The 14,955-nt window shown below is 36.7% G+C and overlaps 1 protein-coding gene across 2 annotated transcripts in view; it reads left to right on the top strand.

Annotated features, from left to right (window-relative positions):
- Positions 1-13,598, top strand: part of LOC145978827 (juvenile hormone esterase-like) — a 69,396-nt gene extending 55,798 nt beyond the window's left edge. The window contains exons 6-9 of one of the 2 annotated variants that reach the window (XM_083111698.1): positions 1,321-1,499; positions 5,901-6,048; positions 7,853-7,985; positions 13,123-13,598. In XM_083111698.1, the coding sequence (XP_082967824.1) occupies positions 1,321-1,499; positions 5,901-6,048; positions 7,853-7,985; positions 13,123-13,309 (647 nt within the window). In that variant the 3' untranslated portion in view covers positions 13,310-13,598. The remainder of the gene's footprint in view (positions 1-1,320; positions 1,500-5,900; positions 6,049-7,852; positions 7,986-13,122) is intronic. The other variant, XM_083111696.1, reaches the window with a different exon arrangement.
- Positions 13,599-14,955: the final 1,357 nt, after the last annotated feature.

Here is a 14,955-nt window from a genome sequence, read left to right as displayed (position 1 = left end):
GGAACACCGTGGAAAGAGAGGAGTGGTGGAAGACCAGGAAAAAATGGAGAGGCTTGACTTCTATGCCAACCCAGTCAGAGGCAGGAAACGGGGAAGGATGATGATGATGATGAATGTTCACATGTACCCAGTAACTCGTAATGTGCTGTATCTTATGAGGTACAGCCCAATAGATTGCATTGACCTTACAACACATTCACCAAGAGAGCTTGAATGATACTGCACGTGAAAATGAGTTAGAGAAATGCCTGGTGAAATGTAGATAAGACCAATGAAATTAACTGCAAAATTTCCTCATGAGTGAAAGGTTAGAATAAAACTTCATATCTATAAGGCCTATACAGCCTCCTCCATATCTGCTTTACAATGTTCTTGATAGCGATTCATGTCCATGTAGAATTTATTGTACTGTAAGCATTTGATACATAATTTTTCGAGTTAAATTGATTTCATTGTTTTGTAACTGTGTTAGCATTTGGTGAAAGAAACACATCCTCAGTGATGATGTATCCTCAATAATTTGAATATTAACAGTAAATTTAATTCTATTTTCTTCTTGTATGAAGTCCTATTATTGATGCTTCTTTTAAAATAACAACTGCTTCATGCATCTTCTGCAAAGCTATTATATTTCATTCTACAATGATAATGTATTCCAAATACATATGAACATATTTGGTTTGATTTATTAAATAACATTCCTTTCTGATCAACTTGTTTGCTTTACTGAAGATATTATCTTAGGATACTAGTCAGATTAGTTTGGATAGAGTTGACAAATGTGACAATATCTCTCAAAAGCTGAGAAGCCTGTCCGAACTGAACTGGCTGATATCTTGATGTCATCATCCCTCACCATTAAAAAAGCTTCACAAAGAAATTTGCTTGCTTTGATATCCTCGCTATAGTTATTTAAACCAATGTATTATTTGGTTCTGGCGATTGAATAACTACTAGCCACATTTATGATATTTATTTTTATAGATACTGTATTCCTTGAAGAACTTTTACGTAGCCAAATGTTTACCACACTTGCCTTTGCTGTGAGTAGTCCTGGGTTCAATCCAGTGAGAACTCAAAAATATTAATGTTGAAAATTGGGGGACTATTGTCTTGAAAACCAGATTAGCAATGGGACTCAGAAGCATGTATCATCAGATATGTATCATCCAATGATACTTAGGTATATTGAATGGCACAGCCTGGCCCTTAAAAGGGCCGTTGTGCCACAGAGTTTAGTCATAGTTTATATTCTTGTATTTACTTGAAAAATGAAAAGTTTTCTTTTTTTTTTGTATGAACAATTGACATTAATTGCAGTGCTCCTTGCAAATCCACAACTGCTTCAGGATATTAATGATAAGTTCGAGACTGTTATACCCATATATGAAGGGTATGAAAGAAATACAGGGAAATCAAAGGAAATATCACGGAAAATAAGAGATTTTTATTTTGGAAAGAAGGAAATATCTGCAGAATCCATCAATGAACTTATTCAAGTAAGTATGCCAATACCATTTAAGCACAACTTACATCTTCTGTTAACCAACTTACACCTAGTGCTAACCACTGCATTATCTCACACACTCCATAACTTTGTACTATTTTTATGCTCCATTTAAGATGCTAATTCCTTTTTATTTCTTGAAAAGGACTATCCATGTTTACTTGAAATCTATGCTGGCAAGGGTTATTAGGTATAGAAATGACTATTGAGGCTGCCTTTTTGATTTTTCCTTGTTTTTTTGTTTTTTTTTTTTCTGGTGGCCACGGTGGCTCAGTCGGTAACACGTCTGACTACCATGCTAAAGGTCCCGGGTTCGATCCCCGGCCGGTTCAAATCCGGAAACTTTTCTAACGATGGAAGCGGCCCCGGTGCCCACCCAGGGTCGGATAACATGTGTACCTGGGGGAAACCCTGGGGGGTAAAGGTGGTCAGGGGCGTGATGCTGATCACATCACCCCCACTCACGACTGGATCAAGAAAGTGTGGGGTGTTACCCCCACACCCCCTATACGCCTTCATGGCATAGTGCTATGCACAGGGGAGCACTTCATCTTTACCTTTTTTTGTTTTCTTTTCTATGATATTGTTGTATTCCTGAACTATATTCTATGGGATTCAGTCTCTCTGTATTTCACTTGTTAAGCTCAATGCTTATATTGAATTACTGCCTGGGTATTGTGCACTGGGCGTACTTATAACATAGTGGCTTGCACTGTCTGAAGCAACATCAGAACTGAGTGCAGCTTCACCCACCAGATACTTCTTGGAGGGTATTACTAGCACCTTAAAAAGTGAGAAGTGAAATTTTCCAATCTATTATTAATAATAATAAATATGTAAATAATAATCCATGGCTGTACAGCCGTAAGAGCCTTGGCCTTTCTCCTGACTCCCAGTCTCCCTCCCACAATCCTACATACAGGTGTGGAGATCTTCAACCGTAATGGGGTGACATGGGGTCAGCATGTTGAATCTACCAGCTGTTATAGGAGACATCCGTGACTGGGTTATGCTACTCACTCATAGCACCCAAATTGCCTCACGATGGTGGGTTAATTAAAAAAAAGGAAACATTTTTTTGTGCAGATTATTCTCACTAGCAGAAAGAAATACGACACAGATAGATCCAAAAACAGAAATGTATTCTGTCATGGATGGATAAAGGCAGTGCCAGAAGTGGAAAATGTATTCAGTGGGGGATACTCCTATGGTTTAACTTGGTCACAATGAGACAGAAGGGGGTGGGGGGATGTTTTGAAACACTTTTGCTAGCTGGGGGACATCATCCCCTGCACCACCCCCTTCATTTTAAGCATTGGATAATAGTGAAACAGAGAGAGTGATGTTGGGTCGGTGGCTGAACAGTGGTCAAGTTTTGACCTTGGTTCTGAAATATCCAGGTTCAAGTTCTTAAGGGTGTTCTTTTTTATTGTATCTTCATCACTTCCATCCAATCATCACTCATTTTCGTTACTTCAATTAGACAAAAGTGGCAGAAAAACTGAAAAATAAAAAAAAATAAAAATGTCTGAAAGTAAAGAGGCAATCATATCACCTCCACCTCAACTTATAAATTGGAGCAATTGGTCCCTATGAGATGACAAACAAAATCCTTTACTTGAATTTGAAGTTTGAATCAAACTGTTTGATATTCCCGTGATGATCATGCAGTGATATTATTTGTAATTAACAGTCCTCTGTAATAAGTAATGTAATTTATTGTAAATTTAATGCGAACCACAGTGGTCAAGTCATGTCATGCTTTCTATATATTTGAAAAAAATTGTTTTACTGGTAACACTGAAGAATACGCTACTGGAGTTCTGTGGCGTAAGATTGTGGGAATTTTGTTCTTATTTATTGAATGGGTTTGCACTTATATATATAAGTGTATAAGTGTATACTATCAAAATTATTCAATCAATCTGAGATTGCAAAATTAGCCATGTGATAAATCTAATTGTGGGAAAATATAGAGCATGGCGGGATAAGATTGTGCACTTAGTTTTGATTCCATATATCTAAACTACCAAAGCAATTTGAATCTTCAAATTTATACCTAACAAACTGAAAACAGTCTTTGTTCAGTTTTGCTAGGCCTCAGATTAACTGTTTGAATATACAGTATGTAACATTGTTATTCGTACACATAGAATTTTCGAGGAGAAAATGTCATATCTACTAGTAAATATAATCATTTTCATATGTACCAGAAAATTAATGTTAATGAAGGTTTCACCAACAAATGTCAATAAAAATGTATGTTCAAAGTGTATAAACAGAGCATATAATTTGTGTGAAAAGAGAAAACACGCTGTTTCATGCAACATTGTTATTCGTACAGGCAAGAGTTTCAATCTTCCTCGCTATTCGGGCAATTTCGTGCAGTTTGCAACTTCATAACACGTTTGAACATGCAGGCGCGCTCCCCGTCAAGCGGAATGCTGGCATAGGTATTGTTGTATGCCTATCGTCTATCTATCAGTGTGTTCAAAATGGGCAAGGTGAGGAATGTAGTTCCAATCTGAAGGATGTTATTATAAATTTGGCTCTTAGAGGTTATTGGTTAAGGAAAATTGGACAAACAGTCAATAAATCACACTCCACAGTTCAATACATAGTAAACAAATTTAGAGAGGAAGGTTCAACACAGAATGTGCCGAGAAAACAAAAAGAGAGACTGTTGAATAAACGTGATGAACTCTTTATTTTAAAAAGAGTGCGAGAAAATTCCCGACTAAGTGTTCCACAGTTACGACCGTTAGTAGAAAATGTTGCTGGCAAGATGATGTCCCATCAAACTGTCCGACGTGCCTTGTGGAAGCATGGATATCATGGCAGAATACCACGAAAGAGGCCGTATGTAAAAAGGTGAATCACAGGAATAGACTTTCATTTGGGAAAGAGCACATCCACAAGGACCAGGAATTTTGGGATAGTGTAATATGTTCAGACAAGTCCAAGATTAATATATACTGGTCACATGGGATAAATAGGGTCTTGAGAAAATCAAATAAACACAATGATCACATTAACACAGTTCCAACAGTTAACCACGGTGGTGGGTCATTAATGATTTGGGGCTGTATGTCGTCCAAAGGTGTTGGTAACATACAGTTTATTGATGGTATCATGGATGCATATGTCTATTTGGACATATTGAAGAACAATGTAAAGCAGTGCCCAAAAAATGGATATGCCGCCTATCTACAGATTCCAACAAGACAATGACAGTAAGCATAAGGCGAGAGTCAACATGAATTGGCTAATATGGAATGTGCCCAAACTACTACAAACACCAGCTCAAAGTCCAGACTTAAATCCCAATGAGCATTTATGGGCAATGTTAAAGACACGAGTCCATAAAGCAGGCGTCAAGTCTAAACAAGAGTTGAAAACTGTTGTGCAAGCCGAGTGGAATAATAAAATAAGCTCTGAAACATGTCGGAAACTGGTTAATTCTATGAGGAACAGGTGTCAAGCAGTAATTAAAGCCAAAAGATATGCATCAAAGTATTAGAACTGTCAGTCAATTTGCTCTGAATATACTTTTTTCTTTTATATTATTAAGTGTACGAATAGAAAAGTTGTACAAAAAATGGCATGTTCCTCTTTCAGTTTCATTTAATTTATTATTGTTTATTTATTATACAGAATTTGGGTAAGATTTTATGTTCCTAATTATATTAGTTATTGAATTGTAAAGAAAACATTTCAAAAGAGTGTATTTCCTTTCAGATATTAAAGCATTTTCTTTGAAAATCCGTGTGTATGAATAAGAATGTTACATACTGTATTTGTTGTAATATATATTTTTGTAACATTTTCCGTTCATTTCTTTCAAGTCTCAATGAATCAATTAAAGAAAATATTATGAGTAAAAGCTTATAGTGGACATGTGTAAAGATTCTAAACAGTGATGTTCCAATATGTATATCATATCTGGAATGTTTGCTTTTAAAAGAATGAAGACAAAAACTGCCTGCTGTAAAATTGCATTTTTTAAAAAGTGCTTTTTATCAATCAGCATAGAATTATGGTCATGAATGAGAAATTCAAGGTCTTCATTTTGTATCAGATTGGTAAAATATCGGCCAATATATTGTTTAGTATTTATTAAATCCTACTTTATAAATTTATGTTAAAAATTCAGTCAAATAATTTTATACCTTGGATCTGATGGTTCTTGGTTTGATTCACTTATGGGAATCAGTTTTTTGATGAATTAACTGCATGAGACGTTTACTGAATTTTACTAAATGAATAGCAACAGTCTCTATGTTGATATACTCAGATCTGTAATGAGCACTTTATGAAAAACTCAAAGCACAAATTCGATTTCTATATTTGTTTTTTTTAACTTTTGTTCTATTCTGTTCTTGTCTTTTGATAGATGGATTCAGATAACTTTTTTGTTGCTCCTGCAATAGCTGCAGCAAAACTTCATCTAGACAATGGATCTCCTGTGTATTTCTACATATTCACTGCACAAGGACAATATAGTATGGGGAAAGTATTCCTAGGTCCAATGAGTCCAGAAGGTAAAGTATTTTGTGTGTCAGTGTCATTACATTTATTTTCTTTGTGTAGTTCCTGTTCATGTAGTTTGGAATTAATAGAATTTTTACTGGTGCGTAAAATTAACATTGTAATTCTTTGATTTGGTTAAAATTGTTTTCAGATAAGGGTTTAAAAATATTATTAACCTGCATATTAATTGTGTTATTTCGAGAATTTTTTTTATACGTGGAGGTCTATTAATGTAATAATTTGCTGATAATATACTTCTACTTGCAAGGTCTGTCCCATGTTGAATAATGGGAGAGTAATTAAAGTTTTTAAATTTGTGTTTCGTTTTGCTTGTGTTTGACTGATGCATCATTCATTATATTTTATTGCAAAACTGCCTATCTATCTATGAAAGTGACAATTTGTAATCATAGCCAATAACATTTCATTTCATAAATTCTCTTTCTTTATCTTTTATTGAAGTTTGACGCTATAGTAAATTTGCATTGGTTAATATCAAATAATATTTTTATTTTATGATGTCATTCTATAATTAAACAAATAATATGTGACGTTCCAAATGGAATATTAGTAACAGCATCAACTTGTAATCAAGGGGTCCCAGGTTTGATACCTGGTGCAGGAACATAGTTGGTGCAGTAACATAGTTGGTGCAGTAACATAGTGGTTCAGATCTCACTTAAAACTGTAGGTACATTCCCAATTAGCCTACATGTGCATAAAGTGGACTCAAAACAAGAACTCAAATTAAACAAGCATTGCATATTAATTATTTTCGATTGAAATATTTGAACATTATTTTTACATAGTACTTGTAATTTTGTATATTTTTATGCATGTCAAAGCAATCCACAAAGTCATGAAAATCAGATTATTGCTAAAATGGAAGGATCAGCATCCTTTAAACTCATAATAAAACGTACACAAACAATTTTTAAATGATGTGGTGCCCCCTGAAGAATGGGGCCTCAGGCGAGTGTCCAACTTGCCCTGTTTATTGGGGAGAGCATGAGATCAATTTACAAACTTCTGTTGTGATGTGCAACTTCGTCAATTTTGGAATATACAGCTAGAATAAAGAGGACTTGAAAAGTGGCAATTTTAGACACTCCTGCCTATCCAGATGAGGAACTACTCACCTTTCCACAATATTATTGCTACAAAAGTAACAAATAACAGTGCAAGGGGAATGTTTTTACACAGACACAAATATTCCGTCTTGGTGACAGAGTGCACTTTAGTGGCTGAGTGCATCAAGCAATTGACTTTCAATTTCAGCAACAAAGGTTCTAGGTTAGATCCATGGCATGTATATGAACATTCCATTTTGAGGGAAAATATAGAGCATAGCGGGATAAGATTGTGCATTTAGTTTTGATTCCATATATGTATCTAAACTACCAAAGCAGTCTGAATCTTCAAATTTATACCTAACAACCGCAAACAGTCTTCGTTCAGTTTCGCTAGGCTCCATATTAACTGTTTGAATATATTTGTTGTAATATATATTTTTGTAACATTTTCCGTTCATTTCATTTAAGTCTCAATGAATCAATTAAAGAAAATATTATTAGTATAAACATATAGTAGGCATGTGTAAAGATTCTAAACAGTGATGTTCCAACATGTATATCATATCTGTCATGTTTGCTCTTAAAAGAATAAACACAAAAAGCGTATGCTGTAAAATTGCATTTTTTTATTAAAGTGCTTTTTCTTGATCAGCATAGAATCAAGAATTAATAAGAAATAAGAATTTATAGCTGGAGGTCTATTAATGTAATAATTTGCTGATAATATACTTTTACTTGCAAGGTGTGTCACATGGAGACGATGTTGTGTACATGTTTCCTATTCCTTATATGAATCTACAGCTTAAACCCACTGATCCAGAGGTGCTGACCAAAGACAGGATGATCACAATGTGGACAAATTTTGCCAACACAGGGTGAGTTTTCTTCACATGACTTTCTTTTAAAGTTCCAGATGTCTGCGTGCTCATAAAAAAAATATTAATATACCTAGTCTGGCCATAAATACTGTTACAAACTTTTGGCTTGGACTGTACATGTGATAGTCAGGCTCATGAATCATGCTTGTGCTGAAGTTCACTCCTGACCATTGTGTGTTCAGCTGTGAAAGAGCAAGTGTGTATCTTCTTGTGCTTAGGATGGAGTGGGGCAAATATGAAAACAAAGTAGCCATAATTGCTCTGCATAATGTTGGGAAGTCACTTGCTGAGATTTTCCAGCCCCTAAAAATCCCAAAGATCAGCAAAATGTTTGTGTATTAGACAATCCAGAGATTCACTGATACTGGTAGCATGAAAGATCGCCCAAGAGTTGGTCGACTTCACACCATACGAACAGCTGCGGCTGTTAAAGTAGTGATTGCTCGCATCCACCAAAATCCCATCCGGAAGCAAGTGATAATGGCACAGGAGCTGAACATTTCACAACAATCAATTTTCAGGGTACTTACTGGAATTTTCCTGACGACACAAGTGAAGAAGCAGAGGGAACTGAAATCGAGATGGCGGGCAGCAGTACGTTGCCAATGGGCATTGCAGGATTTCTTCACTCATAAGGAATTGTTCATCACTGAATAAAGTTTTAACCGCAAAAATGAAAGGGTGTATGCTTCACACTCTTGAGACGTTTGTGAGAGAGTTCCCAAAAATCAGAGATGCCACCAGCCCTCCTCAGTCATGGTTTGGTGGGGGTGAGCTATGAGAGTTTCACCAGGCTTTATTTTTGAGAAAAGGGCTTAAAAGCCATGCGAAAGTGTATGTGGAAAGTGTCGACCCTCTCGTGACACTGTTGAACCAAACAATGTTTCACAATGAATCCTGGATGTTCAAGAAATATTCTGCCCCAGTAAATAAGGCAAGGATGACGCGACGGTGACTGGAGACCAGTGTACTCGATTTCATCTCCACTTTTGATTGGCCATCTGATAGCCATGATCTCAGTACCTTGGACTATAAACTATGCCCAGAGCTAGAGGGGATGTCTGCAAGAAGAGGCACCCTATAATTGAAAGTTAAAAGCGCTCCTTGATAGCAGCAGGGGCAGACTTTCCCATCAAGACCATCCGTGCTGCAATAGATGCCTGGCCAGGAAGACTTCGAGCCTGTGTGAGGGTGAAAAGTAGATATTTTGAAAACTGATTGGTACTATTTGTGTGTAATATATGTAAGTGTAACATACTAAGAGAACATTTAAAAATCTGAAACCATATTAAATTTATTCACAAAATAGTGTGTAACAGTATTTATGGCCAGACTAGGTAAGTTGTGTATTTATGATCTTGATTTGTTAACATTCTAATGTTAGAATGCTGACAATGAGTTTGAGAATGCAAGTAACTTTTTATAACATAAGCAACTTCAGGTATTTAAAGAATAAATAATTTTCTTCCTTACGTTGGAAGCGGCCCCGGCGCCTACCCAGCGTCGAATAACATGGGTACCTGGGGGAAACCCTGGGGGGTAAAGGCGGTCAGGGGCGTGATGCTGATCACATCACCCCCACTCACGACCGGATCAAGAAAGTGTGGGGCGTTACCCCCACACCCCCTATACGCCTTCATGGCGTGGTGCTATGCACAGGGGAACACTTTACCTTTTTTTTTTTTTTTACATTTGAATATCTGCAAATGTTTTGTTGTAAATATCTATTGTAAATAAATATTTTGTTCAGAGGTCAGTCATATTTAATATACTATACATATGCATAAATAGCATATGATTCACACATACTTGAGAAGAGTCGATGGTTCCGCTTTTTGTAGAACTGGTCTGTGTTTGATTACCTATGGAAGCATCCGAGTATTTATCCAGTATCGTGAGGACACTCACAGAGCTACTTAAAAAGGAGAAATGGGCAATGGTCTCGAAAGCTAGAAAACAGTGGCGATATGTGTGTATCTGAACATCCTAAACATTGCTCAGCAGGTTATGACCTTGAAGGAGAGTTTACATTTTGTTAGAATAAATCAACAGGAGACTTCAGTGGAAAGTATCAGTTTTTAAGTTACTAAAAAAGTTTAATACAACAAGAGAACTACATTGAAATTATAGGTACATAATATGAGAATTACTTGCCACCACTGCAACTGATGAAAGTGTCTCCCCTATTCCTATCCTCATTGACAATCATTTGAACTTGTTTCAACTTCTTTTCTGATATGTCGATGCCATTCAATTCGGTTGTAATGCATGCCCTGAATAGTTCGTAGTCTAGTTTGTAGACTTACCTTAAAATAGCTCTAAAAGTAGTCCACAAAATGCAAGTCTGGTGGCCTTTGAGTAAAACGATTTTCATGGGTAACATGGTTAGGATTACCAGACGTGCAGCTTTTCCCGGACATGTCCTATATTTTAGTCGTCTTGTCCAGCATCCAGGAAGAATTTGAAAAAATATTATAAATGTCCTACATTTTGAGCGTCACATAATATTAATAAGGAAAATGCGTGTTCACAGTTGAAGAAAGATAAATTATGCAAATTACAAGTCTAAGGACTGCATTCCCAAACTCAATAGTCAACATGTCTGACTACCATGCTAAAGGTCCCGGGTTCGATCCCCGGCTGGTTCAAATCTGGGAACTTTTCTAACGATGGAAGTGGCCCCGGTGCCCACCCAGCATCGAATAACATGGGTACCTGGGGGAAACCCTGGGGGGTAAAGGCAGTCAGGGGCGTGATGCTGATCACATCACCTCCACTCACGACCGGATCAAGAAAGTGTGGTGCGTTACCTCCACACCCCCTATACGCCTTCATGGCGTAGTGCTATGCACAGGGGAGAACTTTACCTTTTTTTATCATTGATTGAATTGGTGTTTTCTAAGTCCACTTTATGAACAGTAAGGCTAATTGAGACTGGACCTACAGCATAAAATGGGATCCAAACCACTATATGCCTCCACTGGGTATCGAACCTGGGACCCCTTGATTACAAGACAATGATGCTACCACTGCATGAAAAAAATAAAGTTTGTCCTGCTAGAACAAGAACGGAAGTAACTAATGAACAAAGTTTTGGGGCCATTCTGATGATGTGCATGTGTGGAATTTCTTGCCTTTGGGTTTGTACTGATGGAACAAGGTGTTTCCCATTCTTATTAAATACTCCCTCTGTCCCATAATTATTGTCCGGTACACTTTGTGTCACACTTGTACACACTTGGTGTCCGATAATATTTGTCCGATACACAAACTGTGACATTTGTGTATACAGAAGAAGAAAATGAAGCACGGGAATGAGTCATACAACGTTATTACTCAAGGATCAGTACAAATTGGCCGATCAAGTATCCAAAAGAACATAAATAAAAAGTCACCATTTTGGCATACCGGACTATAATTATGGGACAGAGGGAGTATTTTGATTGTAAATCAGGGGGCATAGAGAAGAAAGTTATTGAACTAAAACATGAGGAACCATTTCAAGTTACGGAAATTGCTGGATATTTGTTTGACATTCCAGGTCATAATGAGAGAGTACTTTTATTACCATCAGCACAATGAAGTCAGGAGGGAAATATTCTTTTTCATAAAGTATATAAAATGTTTGGTAATGGTTCAGTATAATTTCAATGAATTTGTCAGTTCAGTCTCTTATAAATATATTTTGTCAACCTGAAATTTTGAGAAGAATTGACTCTTCTGAGAAGTACCAGTTAAAACATTTAAGAAATGTATTGTTTAATATTGATTACAAGTTTCGAAATTTTGCATTTAAGAATTCATTAAGAAATCATATTTTTTTACACTGAAATCATCTACATACAATGAAAAGTACAAAAATAAAAATAACAAAATAACACAAGGGATTAACACAAATAAGTCAAGTTGGCACAATTAAATATTATTTAGCAACATATTTTCTGATGCTAGACCCGAAAGGCGTACTCTGTGAAAAATACATGAGCACTTGATCGAAAGTCTGTGGAAGAGCGATCTTTTTTTGAAGGCTATCCTGTGTAAAATAGATTTGTATTATGTGTTGTGCACATAGGCACTAAAAGTGGAATTTCTCGAGGAGCGTGTTGCAACTGATTTTGCCATTCACAATTTTGCATAGATAATTGAAGTAATTCTGCAAACTGTGCTGATAGGTACTCTGTAATTGTAGATCTTTAAAACTGAAAAGTGTCAATTTTAAATTACTTTTTAAGGTGTTCTGGAAATGTGATTTTTTATTTTAGTTAATGTTTTGTGTTCTACATTTTGAGTTAAGTCCTGCATTTTGTGACATTATGTCCCACTTTGCCATTATAGCGATCTGGTAACCATAAACATGGTCCACGAATAAGCTGTTAGTAAGCACTGCATTTGTTCGGTAAAATTAGACATCAGGTGCTCATGCTTGGCAAATGGAATTTGTTCTCATTGATCATGTGAGGGTATTATGACACCCAAATCTTTATATATTAAGAATTTGCACATCTAGAGACATTAAACCAAACCTTATCTGTAACTATGTCATCGTCAATATTCTTGAGTTCTATCACATGGTGCATCTCTACTGTGATGGGAAATGTTGAATAAACGTGGGAATAACAAGAACGTGCCAGTGTCATATACAAACTCCAATAATTTGCATAACACTTTAATGGAAATATATGTGACTACTTCTTCAGGCACCAAAATTACAGTGCACAATGCACTGTGATGTCAGGGGTTGTGGGTTTGAATCCCGACTAGAGCATGTGTGTTCTTTGTGAGTGTTTCTCCATCAATTTCATCATATCGTTACTCATTCTCATTGTTGCAGTTAGCCAAAAGTGGCAGAAAAGAAGCATAAAATAACATCATTCAATCAATGGAACTGAATTTACAGCAAATTGAAAAGTGGGCCTTCCCACAGAAACACCATGAATCATATGTGCAAAGTCAATTTGCAGTAAATGTTCATTCGGATATCCAAATATTGGCAGTAAGATGAGGTCGATTTGGTGAGTGAGACATCTGTTTCAATAGTTCAGAGGATTTGCCTTATGCATGCATAAAACAGGAAAATTGACAAACCTTGCCCAATTCGACTCATTCCTGAAATACTCATGTATTGATCTTCCAGAAATCCAACCCCTGAAAAGTCTGAGCTTCTTCCTGTGAGATGGGAGAAGGCAACCAAAGATGAACTGCGGTATCTGGACATAGGGCAGCAGCTGGAGATGAAGGATGATCCTCATACTCCAGGAGTGCGTCTGTGGGAGTCCATCAGGCATTACTTATCAAGTGGAACTTCCAGAGATGAACTGTAGAAGCCAAATAATATATTGTGTGTGCATAAGTTTAGAAATGAGCAATTGTATTAGGGAGCATGCAAGCCATAACTTCTTTCATTTGAAACTGTTTTGTGCCGTTTAATTGCACAAGGTTTCAGTATGTCATTATCGACCACTGTTCTGTAAATATATATATATATAAAAAAATGTGTTTAGTGTGAATTTTACTCTGTTCAGAATGTAAATATGCTGAAAAATAAATATACTGAAAGTGAAGGTAAAAACCTATTCACAGTTTTTACATTTTAGCATAACCTAGGTTAGATACCGGTGGAGGCACATTGCACAGTGGTTTGGGTACCTCCCCGATGGCGCAGTGGTAGCGTCGTCGTATTGTAATCGAGGGGTCCCGGGTTCGATACCCGGTGGAGGCACATAGTGGTTCGGATCCCACTTCAAACTGTAGGTCCAGTCCCGATTAGCCTTACTGTGCATAAAGTGGACTTAAAACACCAAATCAAACCAAACCACTTTAAACTGTAGGCTCAGTACTGATTAGCCTGTCTGTGCATAAAGTGAACTTCGAACACAAATTGAAGCAATTCAAATTCAAAAGCAATATTAGCACAATGTGGTTGCACATTCGTCTTGAAATTTCTCTATGCACCACGGAAAGTGTAATGATCACAATAAACATTATTATTTGTTGCATTAATTTTATTTTTTAAAGAAGAAAAAGCAGGTTTTTACAGTTAGCATAATAGTATTAATTAATTTCCATATTGTTGATGCAGTGAAACAATTCATATATTTTCTCTGTGAAATATAGGTTTCTTTTCCATGTGTAATTTCAGCAATCAATCGCTCGTCCAGCTTTTTAGCTTGTTTGTTGGTGTGAGCGAAATCTAACAGGTGAAAAGGTTACTTAACCACCATTGTCTGATTTAGTGAGAGGTGCGTGGGGGCAGGGGCACTTGCCCTTTCCAAAAGAGATGTCTAAGTATTATGAAAAGTTACTGCATGATTATTTCCCAGTGAACAAAAAATGTTCAAGCAAAATAAGGCACAACTATCTTAATACTGACTGGATCTCCTGGACACTGAAATGTGTATACGTCAGAAATAGAATTCGAAAGTTCTTGAGCTCCTCAATGAATAACATAGCAATTATATTGAATGGGGACAAAGTGGAATTATTTTTGAAGGTTGTATCTTTCAAATGTTTCTGAAAATTTCGTCTGAGGAAGTGAATTCTAAAGCTTCCCTTTTTTCATTTCTTATTCACTGTAAATGCAAATACTGTCGAGCTTGTAATTTGCAGAACTGATAATTATGTCGCCATGTGATGAAGTTTGATTTCCAGTGTAGGTGCATTGGACAGTGGGTCGGATTCTACTTTCAGCTGGGCACAAGGTGGACTTAAAACCTTGCCAAGCTGAATAAAATGGCGAAATCTAGTCAGTTCTAGAAGTCTAAATTCCTAGCTGGGGGGAATGCTTTATTGAATTTGGCATAGGTGGGGTATGCTTGTATGGATCATCAACTATATTGCAGTAAAATGGAAAGATGCTTACGCAAATTATCCTAGCTGGGGGAATAGCATTTTCCCGCATTCCCTCCCATCTTGAACACTGCATGTCAGTGGCGGCGATTAAGGGGGAGGGGGAGAGGCAGTTGTCCCC

This window comes from Lepisma saccharinum, chromosome 25 (assembly GCF_977018435.1).
Source record: "Lepisma saccharinum chromosome 25, izLepSacc3.1, whole genome shotgun sequence".
NCBI classification, from domain to species: Eukaryota; Metazoa; Arthropoda; class Insecta; order Zygentoma; family Lepismatidae; genus Lepisma; species Lepisma saccharinum.
Note: the sequence above shows the minus strand (reverse complement) of the source record. Positions and strands in the feature narration are given on the sequence as shown.